Source organism: Staurois parvus, unplaced genomic scaffold, assembly GCF_062004578.1.
Source record: "Staurois parvus isolate SC_StPar_1 unplaced genomic scaffold, SC_StPar_1.0 ptg003676l, whole genome shotgun sequence".
NCBI classification, from domain to species: domain Eukaryota; kingdom Metazoa; phylum Chordata; class Amphibia; order Anura; family Ranidae; genus Staurois; species Staurois parvus.
In genome coordinates, this window is record NW_028321472.1 from 13,150 (window position 1) to 33,668 (window position 20,519).

At 52.6% G+C, this 20,519-nt stretch overlaps 1 protein-coding gene across 1 annotated transcript; it reads left to right on the top strand.

Moving 5' to 3' along the window:
- Positions 1-11,663: 11,663 nt before the first annotated feature.
- On the top strand, positions 11,664-20,263 carry LOC149427534 (protein FAM131C-like; the record flags this gene model as incomplete). Its single annotated transcript, XM_089667927.1, has 5 exons — positions 11,664-11,740; positions 12,466-12,629; positions 14,823-14,916; positions 18,068-18,250; positions 20,153-20,263. Coding segments are annotated over exons 1-5 (565 nt in total), but the record flags the coding sequence as incomplete, so codon positions are not given.
- Positions 20,264-20,519: the final 256 nt, after the last annotated feature.

The window sequence follows — 20,519 nt, forward strand, 5'->3', positions numbered from 1 at the left end:
TGGTCCCTCCAGAGAACACGCCTCCTCTGCTCTAGAGTCCAGTGGCGGCGTGCTTTACACCACGGCATCCGACGCTTTGCATTACACTTGGTGATGGAAGGCTTGGATGCAGCTGCTCGGCCATGGAAACCCATTCCATGAAGCTCTCTACGCACTGTTGTTGGGCTCATCTGAAGGCCACACCAAGTTTGGAGGTCTTTAGCTATTGACTCTGCAGACAGTTGGCGACTTCTGCGCACTGTGCGCTTCAGCATGCGCTGACCCCGCCCTGTCATGTGACGTGGCCTACCACTTGGTGGCTGAGTGGCTGTTGTTCCCAGTGGCTTCCACTTTGTTATAATCCCACTAACAGTTGAGCGTGGAATATTTAGTAGCCAGGAAATGTCACGGATGGACTTATTGCCCAGGTGGCCACCTATCACGGGACCACGCTTGGAGTCACTGAGCTCCTGAGAGCGACCCATTCTTTCACCAATGTTTGTAGAAGCCGTCTGCATGCCTAGGGGCTTGACTGTATACACCTGTGTCCATGGAGGGGATTGGAGTACCTGAATCATATGATATGGAGGGGATTGGAGCACCTGAATCACATGATATGGAGGGGATTGGAACACCTGAATCACATGATATGGAGGGGATTGGAACACCTGAATCACATGATATGGAGGGGATTGGAGCACCTGAATCACATGATTGGGAGGGGATTGGAGCACCTGAATCACATGATTGGGAGGGGATTGGAACACCTGAATCACATGATATGGAGGGGATTGGAGCACCTGAATCACATGATTGGGAGGGGATTGGAGCACCTGAATCACATGATTGGGAGGGGATTGGAACACCTGAATCATATGATATGGAGGGGATTGAAACACCTGAATCACATGATATGGAGGGGATTGGAACACCTGAATCACATGATATGAGGGGATTGGAACACCTGAATCACATGATATGGGGGGGAGCAATACTTCTCCCAGCCTGAGCTCTGCTGTGCAGGAAGCTGATACCAGGTCACATTCAGGTATGGGCCCCCCACTGGTGGGAAAGCTTGGGGCCAGCTAGGTTTGTATCTACACGTGTAGGGTAGGTACATATAATTGCGCACTTTCCCATCACATGTAGCACACGCAGTGATGCCATTGGTTGTTAATCCCCCCCATGTACCTGCGCTGTGTATGGTTCTCACGCATACATGCAAGAAGAAGACAGAGAAATGCGGCTGCAGGTGTGAACCAATCCTCAGGTTGCTGCCGCCATGTTTTGCGTCAGACATCCGCGTACAATAGAAGCGCGTCCGGTCAGTCAGTTGGGTTCCTCGCTGCACTCGGAGTTTAGCCGGATAATATTCGCTCTCCACGTCTGAACGTCACGCCGTCATCGTTCCCATGGCGACATCGATCCGTGATCTTCGGACCCCGATGTCACAAGTGGCACTTAGCGAACGCCGATTATCCGTTAATAAATCGCGCCCATCGCAGTGCGCTCATTACAGCTTTGCCTCTCCCCTCCCCCTGAACAAAATGCGCACGGCGTTCCTCCAGGTAGATCTGCGAGTGCGCTGACTGCGATGAAAGCTTTTAGCGAGCGGCGAGGACAATGGGAAAGCCATTATCTGTCACTGAGACGTGACAAACATCCGCCTGGAGAACGCCATTCCATCCAGACAACACGGAAATCCTCTCTGCGCTCGGCGCAATCTCTTCAAAATGGCGGGCGTCTCTACACACCAGCCGAAAGTTCACATCAGGCTGACAAGAGGGCGTGACCTAAATGACAGAGAAGGGGCGGAGCTGGGCCATCACCACCATTGCTGCACTTCTTAGCTCTGCGGGGTGTTAGGTTACAAGTGCCAGCAACATAGAGGAGTCCCTTCAACAGGAAGCTGCCACCCTATAACAGGAAGTTGTCACCCTATAACAGGAAGCTGTCACCCTATAACAGGAAGCTGTCACCCTATTACAGGAAGTTGTCACCCTATAACAGGAAGCTGTCACCCTATAACAGGAAGTTGTCACCCTATAACAGGAAGCTGTCACCCTATAACAGGAAGTTGTCACCCTATAACAGGAAGCTGTCACCCTATAACAGGAAGTTGTCACCCTATAACAGGAAGTTGTCACCCGCTCACTGCTCCTCTCTCTCCTTGTGCAGGGCGACTGGTCTTGACTCCGCCCTCCTGTAGTTTTCCATAATGGGTGGAGCCTGCTGGGCCCCTCCCACAACTCTGCTGTCTCTCCTTGTGCAGGAGGGACTGGTCTTGTCTCCTCCCCCTCTTGTGGTGGGTGGAGCCTGCTGGGCCACTCCCACAACTCCGCTCTCTCTCCTTGTGCAGGGTGAGTGGCCTTGTCTCCACCCCCTCCTGTAATTTTCCATAATGGGTGGAGCCTTCTGGGCCCCTCCCACAGCTCTGCTCTCTCTCCTTGTGCAGGAGGTACTGGACTTGTCTCCACCCCCTTCTGTGGTGGGTGGAGCCTTCTGAGCCCCTCCTACTGCTCTGCTCTCTCTCCTTGTGCAGGTGCACTGGTCTTGTCTCCTCCCCCTCTTGTGGTGGGTGGAGCCTGCTGGGCCCCTCCCACAGCTCTGCTCTCTCTCCTTCTGCAGGGTGACTGGTCTTGTCTCCACCCCCTCCTGTAGTTTTCCATAATGGGTGGAGCCTTCTGGGCCCCTCCCACAGCTATGCTCTCTCCCTTTGTGCAGAGTGGACTGGTCTTGTCTCCACCCCCTCCTGTGGCTGGTGAAGCCTGCTGGGCCCCTCCCACAGCTCTGCTCTCTGCACAGCACAGTGATGATGTCACCGTTTAGTTTACAAGGTAATATCTGGGTTTGTAAAGACATTCGGTGCTCACAAAGTGCATTTATATCCTTCATGTCTATCGAGGAACATATATAAACGAAGGCTTTTGTGCCCGGAGTTCAGCTTTAACATGGCGGAGATGATTTGAGGTTTTATTGATCGGGTTTTCCCGGATTCAGCCATTCCGCCGGCCACAGACGTCCCCATATCACCCCGATGAGGATCTTCACCTTCAGCCCTGCGACTGCCATCTTCAGATCCGAAAACAACCATCCTCATCCCGCTCTGTCAGATTTGTGATTTATATTTGTATTCATTGAAATCATAATAAAAGTCCAGACATCGGGGGAGGGGGGAGGGGGGGGGAGAAAACAAAGAAAACGTCATCACAATATCAGATCAACACAAACATAATAATACATTGTAACCAGAGGAACTATAATAGGAAACAACGAGAATATAAATACAAGAAACATAATAATCGCAACAATGATAGCAAATGCAATAATAATAATAATAATAATAATAAATCCTAAATTATCCTAAATCCTAAATAATGTAAATATTATAATAAATCACCTAAATATAATAATAGATCGTAATGAATCTAATAATAAATAATCATTTAAATATTGTGATAAATGATAATCAATGTAAAAATAATAATAAATAATCATTTAAATGTAATAATAAATCCTAATCAACGCAAATATTATAATAAATCTTCATGTAAATATAAAAAGAAATCAAAATCGATGGAAATGTCACAATAAAGAACCAATCTAAATCTAGTAACGATAATGGAAATATAATAAAAACCAAGAGAACATATAAGGAGGAATCTGGACGGCTCCCGGCAGTCTCACGGCTTCGATAAATCATCTATCGGGTCGGATTTCGGAGTTATTCTCCAATTATTCTTCCAGTGAGAGGATTGGGAGAGATCGCAGTATTTAATAATGTCACCATCCCGAGGTCCCCCGCGTCATACGTGTATTGGGGGCTCTTCTTGTATGTAATAACATATAATAAATGTCACCATCCCGAGGTCCCCCGCGTCATACGTGTATTGGGGGCTCTCCTTGTATGTAATAACATATTTTATAATAAATGTTACCATCCCCGAGGTCCCCCGCGTCATACGTGTATTGGGGGCTTTCCTTGTATGTAATAACACATAATAAATGTTACCATCCCCGAGGTCCCCCGCATCATACGTGTATTGGGGGCTTTCCTTGTATGTAATAACATATAATAAATGTCACCATCCCCGAGGTCCCCCGCATCATACATGTATTGGGGGCTCTCCTTGTATGTAATAACATATAATAAATGTCACCATCCCCGAGGTCCCCCGCGTCATACGTGTATTGGGGGCTCTCCTTGTATGTAATAACATATTTTATAATAAATGTTACCATCCCCGAGGTCTCCTGCGTCATACGTGTATTGGGGGCTCTCCTTGTATGTAATAACATATAATAAATGTCACCATCCCGAGGTCCCCCGCATCATACGTGTATTGGGGGCTCTCCTTGTATGTAATAACATATAATAAATGTCACCATCCCCGAGGTCCCCCGCGTCATACGTGTATTGGGGGCTCTCCTTGTATGTAATAACATATTTTATAATAAATGTTACCATCCCCGAGGTCTCCTGCGTCATACGTGTATTGGGGGCTCTCCTTGTATGTAATAACATATAATAAATGTCACCATCCCGAGGTCCCCCGCATCATACGTGTATTGGGGGCTCTCCTTGTATGTAATAACATATTTAATAATAAATGTTATCATCCCGAGGTCCCCCGCATCATACGTGTATTGGGGGCTCTCCTTGTATGTAATAACATATTTTATAATAAATGTTACCATCCCGAGGTCCCCCGCGTCAAACGTGTATTGGGGGCTCTCCTTGTATGTAATAACATATAATAAATGTCACCATCCCCGAGGTCCCCCGCGTCATACGTGTATTGGGGGCTCTCCTTGTATGTAATAACATATTTTATAATAAATGTTACCATCCCCGAGGTCCCCCGCGTCATACGTGTATTGGGGGCTCTCCTTGTATGTAATAACATATTTTATAATAAATGTCACCATCCCCGAGGTCCCCCGCGTCATACGTGTATTGGGGGCTCTCCTTGTATGTAATAACATATAATAAATGCCGGCGTTCCTCGATGGTCATGAGAGGTGGGAGGCGGCTCGTATCCGTTTCCAGCATTAGATTTGTGAGTTGCGCCCTTTTCATAAAATGCTAAATTCAATCTTTCCTTTTCTCACGGATTCTAGTGATTGTGACCTTTATCGGCCTGTTCATGTCGGGGGGGAGGGGTGTTGGGGGTCACATTGAAATAAAGAGTTCGAAGGGCTAGAAGGGCCCGGCTCCTGAGAGCTTACAATCTATAGCGAGTAAAATCGCATGTCGGCGGCTGCGGACGCCACTTCAGTAAAAGAACATTGACAGCAGATCACTGGCTGGGAGCGGCGTATTGGAGGCTGGGAGCGGCGTATCGGAGGCTGGGAGCGGTGGTATCGGAGGCTGGGAGTGGCGTATCGGAGGCTGGGAGCGGTGGTATCGGAGGCTGGGAGTGGCGTATCGGAGGCTGGGAGCGGCGTATCGGAGGCTGGGAGCGGTGTATTGGAGGCTGGGAGTGGTGGTATCGGAGGCTGGGAGCGGTGTATCGGAGGCTGGGAGTGATGGTATCGGAGGCTGGGAGCGGTGGTATCGGAGGCTGGGAGCGGTGGTATCGGAGGCTGGGAGTGGCGTATCGGAGGCTGGGAGCGGTGGTATCGGAGGCTGGGAGTGGCATATAGGAGGCTGGGAGCGGTGGTATCGGAGGCTGGGAGCGGTGGTATCGGAGGCTGGGAGCGGTGTATCGGAGGCTGGGAGTGGCGTATCGGAGGCTGGGAGCGGCGTATCGGAGGCTGGGAGCGGCGTATCGGAGGCTGGGAGCGGCATATCGGAGGCTGGGAGCGGTGGTATCGGAGGCTGGGAGCGGTGTATCGGAGGCTGGGAGCGGCGTATCGGAGGCTGGGAGCGGCGGTATCGGAGGCTGGGAGCGGTGTATCGGAGGCTGGGAGTGGCATATTGGAGGCTGGGAGCGGTGGTATCGGAGGCTGGGAGCGGTGTATCGGAGGCTGGGAGCGGCGTATCGGAGGCTGGGAGCGGTGGTATCGGAGGCTGGGAGCTGCGTATCGGAGGCTGGGAGTGGCATATAGGAGGCTGGGAGCGGTGGTATCGGAGGCTGGGAGCGGTGGTATCGGAGGCTGGGAGCGGTGTATCGGAGGCTGGGAGTGGCATATTGGAGGCTGGGAGCGGTGGTATCGGAGGCTGGGAGCGGCGTATCGGAGGCTGGGAGCGGTGGTATCGGAGGCTGGGAGCGGTGGTATCGGAGGCTGGGAGCGGCGTATCGGAGGCTGGGAGTGGTGTATCGGAGGCTGGGAGCGGCGTATCGGAGGCTGGGAGCGGTGGTATCGGAGGCTGGGAGCGGTGGTATCGGAGGCTGGGAGCGGCGTATCGGAGGCTGGGAGTGGTGTATCGGAGGCTGGGAGCGGCGTATCGGAGGCTGGGAGCGGTGTATCGGAGGCTGGGAGTCTGTACATGGCACTGGAATAATAATAGTTAACCCCCCCCCATTCCCCGTCCTCCCTGGTCTCTGACGTCACCGGTGATGTTACATCTCCACAGGGAGAACCGTCTGATTGGCGATGACACCGATATATGGGGAGTTCAGTGACACCGATATATGGGGAGTTCAGTGACACCGATATATGGGGAGTTCAGTGACACCGATATATGGGGAGTTCAGTGACACCGACGCTCCGCACTCACCTGTAATATCATTGGAATAAATTGTTATAAAGAATAAAAAATATTCCATTATGGGGGAGGGGAGGGGGGGGGGGAGAAACTGGTGACCCTGCCAGTAACCAATCAGATGTGACCTCCATTCCCTGTCCTACATGACAATCTGTTACCTAGTTACAGAGTTACAATGTCAGATCTCTGCAGAGGTTCACCGTTACATTGTTATCTGATTATATCGTTACATTGATACATATATACTGCAATGACATCGTTATACTGCGTGGTTACATTGTTGTGTGTTGGCATGGTTACCTAGATACATGTTCTGTTGTTACATTGTAATATAGTTACATTGCTGCATCCATTGTTTAGTTGTTGAGGAGTTCCATTGGGAAATAGTTGTAATATAGTTACATTGATACAGACTGTAGATATCTAGGTTTGTGCCGTCACTGAACGGTTACATTGTTATATCGTTACATTGATTTATAGTTATATTGCTACAAAGATATATGATCATCAAGTTACATTGTAATCTACTCTAGATATGTATTCCAATATAAACCAGCGCAAAACACAAATGTTAAAATAATAAGTGAATATAAAGTTATTATTTTATAAATAATCTTTAAAGTCCAGTGATAAAGGTAAGTGACCACAATCCCGTGACATATAAAAACGAAAAAAAAACTAGACATTTTTTTTTTCATAAATCAAAAGTCCAGTGATCCCTAAGAAAACTTTCTAAAAAATAAACTTCAGTTCTTCAAATAATTCTTCCACCATCCACCAGTGCCGAAACCAACATAAACCGCACTCACCAGATATTGCTGAGTAAAACACCTTTCAGGATTATTTGGGGCTCCTGGACCCTCTTTGAGGACTCCTCTATTTTCCACCTCAGATCTCTGGGTATTTCTCCACTCGTCTCCTCGCCAAATCACCAAGTTCCAAAAAGGAGAAAAAAACGAATAGTGTGATACTGTTATACCCCTTTTATAATTCATTCAAGCCGAACCACTTACATTTCGTAGGATAAAAACCAGCATTTATTTAAGGACATCAAACGAATCTTCGAATAGCAAAACGAATTTCCACAACTCCTAGGAACTCACAGCCTTGTGTGCAGCAGGATGACAGCCTCCATAACAAACGAACTTTCTTCACTAGTCAAAATGGCCGCCTGGAACGCATCCCTCGGTGTGCGTTCCACTCAACGGAAATGACGTCGGTTGTTCGGGAGACCAACCGGAAGTACGTCAACGCGTTTCGGCCCACCCACAGGGCGTTCTCAAGACGCCTACTTCCATTAACAAAGCACTTTTATAGCTACAGTTGCAAGAAAAAGTATGTGAACCCCTTGGGATTCCGTGGAGTTTTGCATGAATTGGGCATAAAATGTGCTCTGAACGTCATCTAAGTCACAACAATAGAAGAACACAGTCTGCTGAACATAATACTACACAAACATTAGATGTTGCCATGGTTTAATTGCACATAACATGTAAACATTCACAGTGCAGGGAGGAAAAAGTATGTGAGGCCCTAGCTTAATGACTTCTCCCAGAGCTAATTGGAGCCAGGAGTGAGCCAACCTTGACTCCAATCAGTGGGATGATATTGGATGTGTTGCTGACACCTGTTTTGGGTTTACTGGTTTCAAGAAGCACTGTCTGATGTGAACCATGCCTCGCAGAAAAGAGCTCTCAGAAGACCTACGATCAAGAATTGTTGACTTGCATGAAGCTGGAAAGGGTTACAAAAGTATCTCCTTGAGCCTTGATGTTCCTGTGTCCACGGTAAGACAGACTGTCTACAAATGGAGAAAGTTTAGCACTGTTGCTACTCTCCCTAGGCGTGGTCGTCCTGTAAAAATGACTGCAAGAGCACAGCGCAGAATGCTGCATGAGGTAAAGAAGAATCCCAGAGTGTCAGCTAAAGACCTACAGAAATCTCTGGCACATGCTAACATTTTTGTTGACACATCTACAATAAGGAAAACATTAAACAAGAATGGAGTACATGGGAGGACACCACAGAGGAAGCCATTGCTGTCCAAAAAGAATATTGCAGCACGTTTGAAGTTTGCAAAAGAGCACCTGGATGTTCCACAGCACTACTGGCAGAATATACTGTGGACAGATGACACCAAGATTGAGTTGTTTGGGAAGAACACACAACACTATGTGTGGAGAAAAAAAGGCACAGCACACCAACATCAAAACCTCATCCCCACTGTGAAACATGGCGGAGGGAGCATCATGGTTTGGGGCTGCTTTGCTGCCTCAGGGCTGGACGGATTGTTGTCATTGATGGGAAAATGAATTCCAGAGTTTATCAAGACATTTTGCAGGAAAATGTACGACCATCTGTCCGCCAACTGAAGCTCCGCAGAGGATGGGTGATGCAACAGGACAATGATGACCCAAAGCATACAAGTCATTCAACAAAACAATGGCTGCAACAGCACAGAATACGCCTTCTGGAGTGGCCCAGTCAGAGTCCTGACCTCAACCCCATTGAAATGCTGTGGCATTACCTTAAGAGAGCGATTCACACCAGACATCCCAAGAATATTGCTACACTGAAACAGTTTTGTGAAGAGGAGTGGTCCAAAATGACTCCAGATCGTTGTGCAGGTCTGATCTGCAACTACAGGAAACGTTTGGTTGAGGTTATTGCTGCCAAAGGCGGGTCAACCAGTTATTAAGTCCAAAGGTTCACATACTTTTTCCTCCCTGCACTGTGAATGTTTACATGTTATGTGCAATTAAACCATGGCAACATCTAATGTTTGTGTAGTATTATGTTCAGCAGACTGTGTTCTTCTATTGTTGTGACTTAGATGACGTTCAGAGCACATTTTATGCCCAATTCATGCAAAACTCCACGTAATCCCAAGGGGTTCACATACTTTTTCTTGCAACTGTACTACTGCCATCCTGCTGCACACAAGGCTGTGAGTTCCTAGGAGTTGTGGAAATTCGTTTTGCTATTCGGAAATTCGTTTGATGTCCTTAAATAAATGCTGGTTTTTATCCTACGAAATGTAAGTGGTTCGGCTTGAATGAATTATAAAAGGGGTATAACAGTATCACACTATTCGTTTTTTTCTCCTTTTTGGAACTTGGTGATTTGGCGAGGAGACGAGTGGAGAAATACCCAGAGATCTGAGGTGGAAAATAGAGGAGTCCTCAAAGAGGGTCCAGGAGCCCTAAATAATCCTGAAAGGTGTTTTACTCAGCAATATCTGGTGAGTGCGGTTTATGTTGGTTTCGGCACTGGTGGATGGTGGAAGAATTATTTGAAGAACTGAAGTTTATTTTTTAGAAAGTTTTCTTAGGGATCACTGGACTTTTGATTTATGAAAAAAAAATGTCTAGTTTTTTTTCGTTTTTATATGTCACGGGATTGTGGTCACTTACCTTTATCACTGGACTTTAAAGATTATTTATAAAATAATAACTTTATATTCACTTATTATTTTAACATTTGTGTTTTGCGCTGGTTTATATTGGAATATTTGTTTTGGTTTATATATCTATGCACAGCAGCACTTATAATTGGTTGTTAATAGATTGGTCCTGGGCGCTGTGTGTTTTTTTGATTTAAATACTATAGATATGTACTGGAGTCCTGCGGTTACATTGTAATACACAACACAGATGTCTAGTTATGTGGTTCCTGGCTTGTCTGACGGTCCCTGGCTTGTCTGACGGTCCCTGGCTTGTCTGGCGGTCCCTGGCTTGTCTGGCGGTCCCTGGCTTGTCTGGTGGTCCCCGGCTTGTCTGGTGGTCCCCGGCTTGTCTGGCGGTCCCTGGCATGGTCAGTGGTCCCTGGCTTGTCTGGTGGTTCCCGGCTTGTCTGGCGGTCCCTGGTATGGTTGGTGGTCCCTGGCTTGTCTGGCGGTCCCTGGCTTGTCTGACGGTCCCTGGCTTGTCTGGCGGTCCCTGGCTTGTCTGGTGGTCCCCGGCTTGTCTGGTGGTCCCCGGCTTGTCTGGCGGTCCCTGGCATGGTCAGTGGTCCCTGGCTTGTCTGGTGGTTCCCGGCTTGTCTGGCGGTCCCTGGTATGGTTGGTGGTCCCTGGCTTGTCTGGCGGTCCCTGGCTTGTCTGGCGGTTCCTGGCTTGTCTGGCGGTCCCTGGTATGGTTGGTGGTCCCTGGCTTGTCTGGTGGTTCCCGGCTTGTCTGGCGGTCCCTGGTATGGTTGGTGGTCCCTGGCTTGTCTGGCGGTCCCTGGCTTGTCTGACGGTCCCTGGCTTGTCTGGCGGTCCCTGGCTTGTCTGGTGGTCCCCGGCTTGTCTGGTGGTCCCCGGCTTGTCTGGCGGTCCCTGGCATGGTCAGTGGTCCCTGGCTTGTCTGGTGGTTCCCGGCTTGTCTGGCGGTCCCTGGTATGGTTGGTGGTCCCTGGCTTGTCTGGCGGTCCCTGGCTTGTCTGGCGGTTCCTGGCTTGTCTGGCGGTCCCTGGTATGGTTGGTGGTCCCTGGCTTGTCTGGTGGTCCCCGGCTTGTCTGGCGGTCCCTGGCATGGTCAGTGGTCCCTGGCTTGTCTGGTGGTTCCCAGCTTGTCTGGCGATCCCTGGCTTGTCTGGTGGTCCCAGGCTTGTCTGGTGGTCCCTGGTATGGCCAGTGGTCCCTGGCTTGTCTGGTGGTCCCTGGTATGGCCAGTGGTCCCTGGCTTGTCTGGTGGTCCCTGGCATGGTCAGCGGTCCCTGGCTTGTCTGGCGGTCCCTGGCTTGTCTGGCGGTCCCTGGCTTGTCTGGCAGTCCCTGGCTTGTCTGGCGGTACCTGGCATGGTCGGTGGTCCCTGGCTTGTCTGGCGGTCCCTGGCTTGTCTGGCGGTCCCTGGCTTGTCTGGCGGTCCCTGGCTTGTCTGGCGGTCCCTGGTATGGCTGGTGGTCCCTGGCTTGTCTGGCGGTCCCTGGTATGGCTGGTGGTCCCCCGCCATGTGTGCGCTGTTTGTGTGTTTGGTGTGTTTCTCATTGGAGCGTGTCTCAGTCGCCATGGTAACTGTCTCGCCTTCCTCTCCGCCATCTATTGGAGGCGCTCGCCCCCCGCAGAGCTTTGTTACGGCGATGCTGAACGCAGAGCTTGGTTACCATAGCGATGGATGGAGCTCCGAGGTGACATCAAAAGGGGAACAAAACGGCCTCATTGTACCAACCGGAGGGAGAGACGCCGCTGAGCGCTCTGTACCAAGGGGGAGGGGCAGAGACACGGGATGGGGGAGATGGGGGGAAGGGCAGAGACACGGGATGGGGGAGATGGGGGGAAGGGCAGAGACACGGGATGGGGGAGACGGGGGGAGGGGCAGAGACACGGGATGGGGGAGACGGGGGGAGGGGCAGAGACACGGGATGGGGGAGATGGGGGGAAGGGCAGAGACACGGGATGGGGGAGACGGGGGGAAGGGCAGAGACACAGGATGGGGGAGACGGGGTGAAGGGCAGAGACACGGGATGGGGGAGACAACAAAGTTACAATGTACAGTCTGATCACGATCACTGGGGGAGGGGAGACTGAGGAAATGCCTCCTCCCACTTCTACAAAGTTACAATGTACAGTCTGATCACTGGGGGAGGAGACTGAGGAAACTCCTGCTCCTGCCTGCAGCAGACTGATGACATCACCCCAGCCTAGGCGCAGTCACTGACGATTAGATGTGGGTGATGATCCTCTATGGGGACGTCAGGACTGTAGTCATGGAGACGGAACACTGACAGGTCCACTTTAATATCAATTGATTGAAGGTATCAGTGGATTCCACATTGCAGACTGTCAGCTCTTGGGACGAGGCGAGGACACGAGTCGCTCAGTAAACCTCCATCGAACTTTTCCTCTCTTTCAGAATTCTTCTTCAGCGGTCACAAAGAGTTCCAACTGTCCAATCAGAACACCAAACCAGCGAACCCCCCGCCGGCCGAAGAAATCCCCCCACCACCGGAGGGCGCTGCCCCCACCGAGAGCCCAGAGGAGGATGAGGAAGAGGAGGATGAGGATGTCCTGGGGAAGGTGAGTCCTCCAGAGGGGCTGGACGGATGGGGGGGGCGGGGATTGAACCAGACGGATTGGTGTGCAACTGATGGGATTTGGGCCATGCAGACTGAACGGAATGTCATCACCGGATCCAGACAGGCGGCTGAAGTCATGTGCAGATCAGCACTCCTCCTATTAATGCCCGGCCAGGTCCCGCCCCTTCCTCCCTATTGGTCACTGGGGCTGTCCGTCATAATAAAGGGAAATGGGAGGTTTGGGCTCAGCCTGGATTGTACAGGAGAAGTGAAGATCTGCAAGTGACTTCAGCTGCCATATACTGTTGGGACCCTTGTGTGTTCATGTGCAGGCAGCCTGCTGAATGGAATATGGTGCCCCCCGCAGTGCCCCCCACAGTGTACCCCGCAGCGTCCCCCACAGTGTACCCCACAGCATCCCCCACAGTGCCCCCCACAGCATCCCCCACAGCGTCCCCTGCAGTGCCCCCCGCAGTGCCCCCCGCAGCATCTGAAGGTTTAGTGGCTTCACCTCCGATGAGGGACACGAGGGGTGCAGGGAACTAAAGGAACGCTCATGTGATGGGAGAAGCTCTCCATAAGCCCTCATTGTGGCCCCTCTCCACATCTCCAGAGCAGAATCCCCACAGTGAGGATCCCCAAGAGAGCCGACCTTGGGGGGGGGGGGGATTGTTTGATTCCCAGCAATGCAGTGTTCATGTCAATGATTCCCGCTGTGTGCAGACCCCCCGGAGATTCTTATGGGGGAGATTCACTAAAACTGGAGCCCAGAGAAGAACCAATCAGCTTCTAACTTCAGCTTCTTCAACGAAGGTTCGACAATAACTCCAGGAAGCTGATTGGCTACTGAGCAGAGCGGCACATGAGGGTCAGTGTTGGGGTCCCGTGAGGGTCAGTGTTGGGGTCCCGTGAGGGTCAGTGTTAGGGTTCCATGAGGGTCAGCATTGGGGTTCCATGAGGGTCAGTGTTGGGGTCCCGTGAGGGTCAGTGTTGGGGTCCCGTGAGGGTCAGCGTTGGGGTCCCGTGAGGGTCAGCGTTGGGGTCCCGTGAGGGTCAGCGTTGGGGTCCCGTGAGGGTCAGCATTGGGGTCCCGTGAGGGTCAGTGTTAGGGTTCCATGAGGGTCAGCATTGGGGTTCCATGAGGGTCAGTGTTGGGGTCCCGTGAGGGTCAGTGTTAGGGTTCCATGAGGGTCAGCATTGGGGTCCCGTGAGGGTCAGTGTTGGAGTCCCGTGAGGGTCAGTGTTGGAGTCCCGTGAGGGTCAGTGTTGGGGTTCCGTGAGGGTCAGCGTTGGGGTCCCGTGAGGGTCAGCGTTGGGGTCCCGTGAGGGTCAGCGTTGGGGTCCCGTGAGGGTCAGTGTTGGGGTCCCGTGAGGGTCAGCGTTGGGGTCCCGTGAGGGTCAGCGTTGGGGTCCCGTGAGGGTCAGCGTTGGGGTCCCGTGAGGGTCAGCATTGGGGTCCCGTGAGGGTCAGTGTTAGGGTTCCATGAGGGTCAGCATTGGGGTTCCATGAGGGTCAGTGTTGGGGTCCCGTGAGGGTCAGTGTTAGGGTTCCATGAGGGTCAGCATTGGGGTCCCGTGAGGGTCAGTGTTGGAGTCCCGTGAGGGTCAGTGTTGGAGTCCCGTGAGGGTCAGTGTTGGGGTTCCATGAGGGTCAGCATTGGGGTTCCATGAGGGTCAGCATTGGGGTCCCGTGAGGGTCAGCGTTGGGGTCCCGTGAGGGTCAGTGTTGGGGTCCCGTGAGGGTCAGTGTTGGGGTCCCGTGAGGGTCAGCGTTGGGGTCCCATGAGGGTCAGCGTTGGGGTCCCGTGAGGATCAGTGTTAGGGTTCCATGTGAGGGAAAACCTCGGCATTCCTTTCTATCTGATATCCTCTCTTTCTCCGGCTCCATTGATCACGGAAGGTCGGTGATTGGTTGGGTGGTTGTTATTGATCGATCATTGATCATGGAAGGTCGGTGATTGGTTGGGTGGTTGTTATTGATCGATCATTGATCACGGAAGGTCGGTGATTGGTTGGGTGGTTGTTATCGATCGATCATTGATCACGGAAGGTCGGTGACCCGTTGGGTGGTTGTTATTGATCGATCATTGATCACGGAAGGTCGGTGACCCGTTGGGTGGTTGTTATTGATCGATCATTGATCAGCGATCGATCACCCTGAACTAACCTCTGCCGTCTTCTGATTCTTTTACAGAAATGTTTTAAGACCCCCAACGGCTTGATGTGCGAATCCAAATCGAATTCGGTCAGCTATGACATCACAGAGTTGGCGACCTCATCTCTGATCGGTGAGTGGCGCAGTGTATGTGGCCGCCTCCAGGGGGTGTATGGTGATATCAGTCAGGGACACGTCGGCACATCGTGGCCCCGGTAGGCCTCAGCTGGGGTTCCGGTATGGTGATATCAGTCAGGGACACGTCGGCACATCGTGGCCCCGGTAGGCCTCAGCTGGGGTTCCGGTATGGTGATATCAGTCAGGGACACGTCGGCACATTGTGGCCCCGGTAGGCCTCCGCCTGGGTTCCGGTTGTCTTCTCCCCAATCATGGTGATATCAATCAGGGACACGTCGGCACATCGTGGCCCCGGTAGGTCGCCGCCTGGGTTCCGGTATGGTGATATAGGTCAGGGACACGTCGGCACATCGTGGCCCCGCTAGGCCTCCGCCGGGGTTCCGGTTGTCTTCTCCCCAATCATGGTGATATAGGTCAGGGACACGTCGGCACATCGTGGCCCCGGTAGGTCTCCGCCGGGGTTCCGGTTGTCTTCTCCCCAATCATGGTGATATAGGTCAGGGACATGTCGGCACATCGTGGCCCCGGTAGGCCTCCGCCGGGGTTCCGGTTGTCTTCTCCCCAATCATGGTGATATAGGTCAGGGACATGTCGGCACATCGTGGCCCGGTAGGTCTCCGCCGGGGTTCCGGTTGTCTTCTCCCCAATCATGGTGATATAGGTCAGGGACATGTCGGCACATCGTGGCCCCGCTAGGTCTCCGCCGGGGTTCCGGTTGTCTTCTCCCCAATCATGGGCTAATTCTGGGATCTGTATGCAGCCGCCGGCGGGGGGTTGGAGGGTCTCCCACTTGCAGACATTCCAGTAATTAGCTCGGATCTTGAGAGCGATTTGATGACCGTTTCTGTGGAAACCGCACACTCCTGACCCTCATTGGGCCCCTTCGCCTTTCCACAAACTGAACGTTCCGGGGCCCGCATGTCAGGAGGTTTGTAAAACACGGAAATATGGAATCATGTCCCTATGGGAGGGAGAAGACCCCCCCAGCCCCACCCTGGTCAGAGGTCCATAGAAGCCCACCATAGATGGTCCAACATGGACCAATGAATGGCCATGATAGAAGAGCCACAACCGGCTCCTAGGTCGGAGATGGGGCGGGGCCATCCTCCAGTGGTGTGATGTGGGCGGGGCCACAGGGACCATTTTCCTGGGCGCACAATTCTTAGAGGGGCAAAATGAAACTTCCCGACTATCCTGGACTCTGCAGGACTGTCCCGAGAATTCAGCAAAGTCCCGGCTCCCTGCGGATCCAGTGCCAGGACATGTTCCACCACAAATGCCCCTCCCCCCGGGGACCTGCCCCGAGTCTCTCTAGCACCCCCATCCTGCCCTCTGCAGCAGCTGCCATTGCAAGAGGAGGAGGAACCGGGGGAAGGGACTGGGGGGGGCATCTGACCCAAAGGGGGTGGAGCAGTTAACAAAGATTAGTGGGCGGGGGGGGGAGTAATGGGGGGGGTTAATAAGAGGAATTGTGGTGGGAGGGGGGAGTTGTGCTGGAGGTGGGAGGGGTTGAGGGGTGGGATCTGTGCTACGAGGGGGGGTAAAGGGGAGGATTTATGCTGGGGGGAGTTGAATTGGGGAGGATTTGTCCTGGGAGGGGGGATTCATGCTGGGAGGGGGGATGGGGGTTAATAAGAGGATTTGTGGTGGGAGGGGGGAGCTGAGGGAGGATTTGTGCTGGAGGTTGGGGGGTTGAGGGGGGAGGATTTGTACAGGGGGAGGGGATTTGTACAGGGGGGGTTGAAGGGGGTATCTCTCACAACGATCGGTCCCTCACATACAACGATCGGTCCCTCACATACAACGATCGGTCCCTCACATACAACGATCGGTCTCTCACATACAACGATCGGTCCCTCACATACAACGATCGGTCCCTCACATACAACGATCGGTCTCTCACATACAACGATCGGTCTCTCACATACAACGATCGGTCTCTCACATACAACGATCGGTCCCTCACATACAACGATCGGTCCCTCACATACAACGATCGGTCCCTCACATACAACGATCGGTCTCTCACATACAACGATCGATCTCTCACATACAACGATCGATCCCTCACATACAACGATCGATCTCTCACATACAACGATCGGTCCCTCACATACAACGATCGGTCTCTCACATACAACGATCGGTCTCTCACATACAACGATCGGTCTCTCACATACAACGATCGGTCCCTCACATACAACGATCGGTCCCTCACATACAACGATCGGTCCCTCACATACAACGATCGGTCTCTCACATACAACGATCGATCTCTCACATACAACGATCGATCCCTCACATACAACGATCGGTCCCTCACATACAACGATCGGTCTCTCAAATACAACGATCGATCTCTCACATACAACGATCGGTCCCTCACATACAACGATCGGTCTCTCACATACAACGATCGGTCCCTCACATACAACGATCGATCTCTCACATACAACGATCGATCCCTCACATACAACGATCGGTCCCTCACATACAACGATCGGTCTCTCAAATACAACGATCGATCTCTCACATACAACGATCGATCCCTCACATACAACAATCGATCCCTCACATACAACGATCGATCTCTCACATAAAACGATTGGTCCCTCACATACAACGATCGATCTCTCACATACAACAATAGGTCCCTCACATACAACAATCGATCTCTCACATACAAAGATCGATCTCTCACATACAACGATCAATCCCTCACATACAAGGATCGGTCCCTCACATACAACGATCGGTCCCTCGATCTCTCACATACAACGATCGGTCCCTCGATCTCTCACATACAACGATCGATCTCTCACATACAACGATCGGTCCCTCACATACAATGATCGATCTCTCACATACAACGATCGGTCCCTCAATACAACGATCGATCTCTCACATACAACGATCGGTCCCTCACATACAACGATCGGTCCCTCGATCTCTCACATACAACGATCGATCTCTCACATACAACGATCGGTCCCTCACATACAACGATCGATCTCTCACATACAACGATCGATCTCTCACATACAACGATCGGTCCCTCACATACAACGATCGGTCCCTCACATACAACGATCGATCTCTCACATACAACGATCGATCTCTCACATGTCCTTTCTCCCGGTTCCCAGGTTTGGTTCAGACCATCAAGGATCACATCACCAAGCCGACAGCCATGGCTCGGGGACGAGTGGCCCACCTGATAGAGTGGAAGGGTTGGAGCGCCCCCCAGTCCGGCTGGGAACCTTCGCTGACCGATGAGGAGCATTACTCCGATCTCACCGATGAGCTGAAGGAGGCGCGATTTGCAGCCGGTACGCGGGGCCAACACAGCGTGGGGGGCGCAGAATGTTCCTCCACCAGATGACCACACCTGAAGAGGATGACCATGACTAGGACCATGACCAGCTAGAGATCATGGAGGGCAGGCAGCAGAGGTTCAGTAGGGAGCAGAGAAGGTCAGGCAGGCAGCAGAGGTTCAGTAGGGAGCAGAGAAGGTCAGACAGGCAGCAGAGGTTCAGTAGGGAGCAGAAGTCAGGCAGGCAGCAGAGGTTCAGTAGGGAGCAGAGGTCAGGCAGGCAGCAGAGGTTCAGCAGGGAGCAGAAAAGGTCAGGCAGGCAGCAGAGGTTCAGTAGGGAGCAGAGAAGGTCAGGCAGGCAGCAGAGGTTCAGTAGGGAGCAGAGAAGGTCAGGCAGGCAGCAGAGGTTCAGTAGGGAGCAGAGAAGGTCAGGCAGGCAGGCAGCAGAGGTTCAGTAGGGAGCAGAGAAGGTCAGGCAAGCAGGCAGGCAGGCAGCAGAGGTTCAGTAGGGAGCAGAGAAGGTCAGGCAGGCAGCAGAGGTTCAGTAGGGAGCAGAGAAGGTCAGGTAGGCAGCAGAGGTTCAGTAGGGAGCAGAGGTCAGGCAGGCAGCAGAGGTTCAGTAGGGAGCAGAGAAGGTCAGGCAGCAGAGGTTCAGTAGGGAGCAGAGGTCAGGCAGGCAGCAGAGGTTCAGTAGGGAGCAGAGGTCAGGCAGGCAGCAGAGGTTCAGTAGGGAGCAGAGGTCAGGCAGGCAGCAGAGGTTCAGTAGGGAGCAGAGGTCAGGCAGGCGGTCATCATTGGTGTTACATCTGCCGGTCAGTCTTCTCTCTCCTGGGTGACCCCATTCCTCCCCCTCGCCCGTCCCCGGGGAATCCTCGGACAATCTTCATGATTCATGGATTATTAGGCCTCATTTTGCCCCCCCCCCCGGGGTTCCTCCCGGCCCTGGAAGTGTCACATTTCTGGGGCAGATCTGCTGTGCAGCTGCTTCTCACGTCTGCGATAATAAATGTCAGATGAACCCGATGATGGAGCTCTGCGGATCCCCGCCGATGGGAACGTCCTGTATTCACCCTCAGAGCCTCGTGGATGGAGATTCCCCCCATTACCGCCCCCCATCAATCTCAGGGCTGCCTGTAGATGAACATCTAAGGGGCAAGAAGGGCGCGGTGCTGGCGGGACTGAGTTAGGTCCCACTTAACAGTCTGAAATGTGGTGATTGGTCGGTCCTCATGTCTGCCTACCTACCCTTTCAACTGCCACTTTGACACAGCTGGAAGATGTAGAAGTGAGCAGAACCAGTTACAGATTTCCTCCACCCAGAGGCATTTTTCACCATTAGGTCAGACACCTGGGACTCTCCCCGAGGGACTCTCCCCCTGGACTCTCCCCTGGGGTCTCTCCCCCCAAGGGACTCCCTCCCTGGGACTCTCCCCCATGGACTCCCCTCCTAGGACTCTCCTCCTAGGACTCTCCCCCTGGGACTCTCCTTTTAGGACTCTCCACCTGGGACTCTCCACCTGGGTCTCTCCACCTGGGACTCCCCTCCTAGGACTCTCCACCTGGGACTCTCCCCCTGGGACTCTCCCCCTGGGACTCCCCTCCTAGGACTTTCCCCCTGGGACTCCCCTCCTTGGGACTCTCCCCCTGGGACTCTCCACCTGGGACTCCCCTCCTAGGACTCTCCACCTGGGACTCTCCCCCTGGGACTCCCCTCCTAGGACTTTCCCCCTGGGACTCCCCTCCTTGGGACTCTCCCCCTGGGACTCTCCACCTGGGACTCTCCACCTGGGACCTCCCTCCTAGGACTCTCCACCTGGGACTATCAGGACTGGTCAGACCAAGGATTCTGGTTCGGGAATGGCACTGTAGCTGTGTAGAGCCGCCCGGGGCAGATTTCACCCTTTGCTGTCTCTTTCAGGGGTTGCCGAGCAGTTTGCCATCACTGAAGCCACCCTGAGTGCCTGGTCCTCGCTGGACGATGAAGAGATGCATTATGGGTTGGGCTCCCAGGAGATGCGGCAGCTTCAAGGTAACAGATATCTCCATCGCTCTGCCAGTTAGGGGCCAACCATCGCAAAATGGCCATAACATAGAATCGTCCTCATTGGGTGAAACCAGGGATTGGGGGGGGTGGGGGACGCAGCTCCGGCACCCCCAGGAATGAATCAATAGCAAGGACTGCTGGGGTGTGCTGGAGGTCTGTTGTTGCTGGAGGGGATCTATTGTTGCCGGGGGGTGTTATGTTGCTGTGTGAGTCTATTGATACTGGAGGGGATCTATTGTTG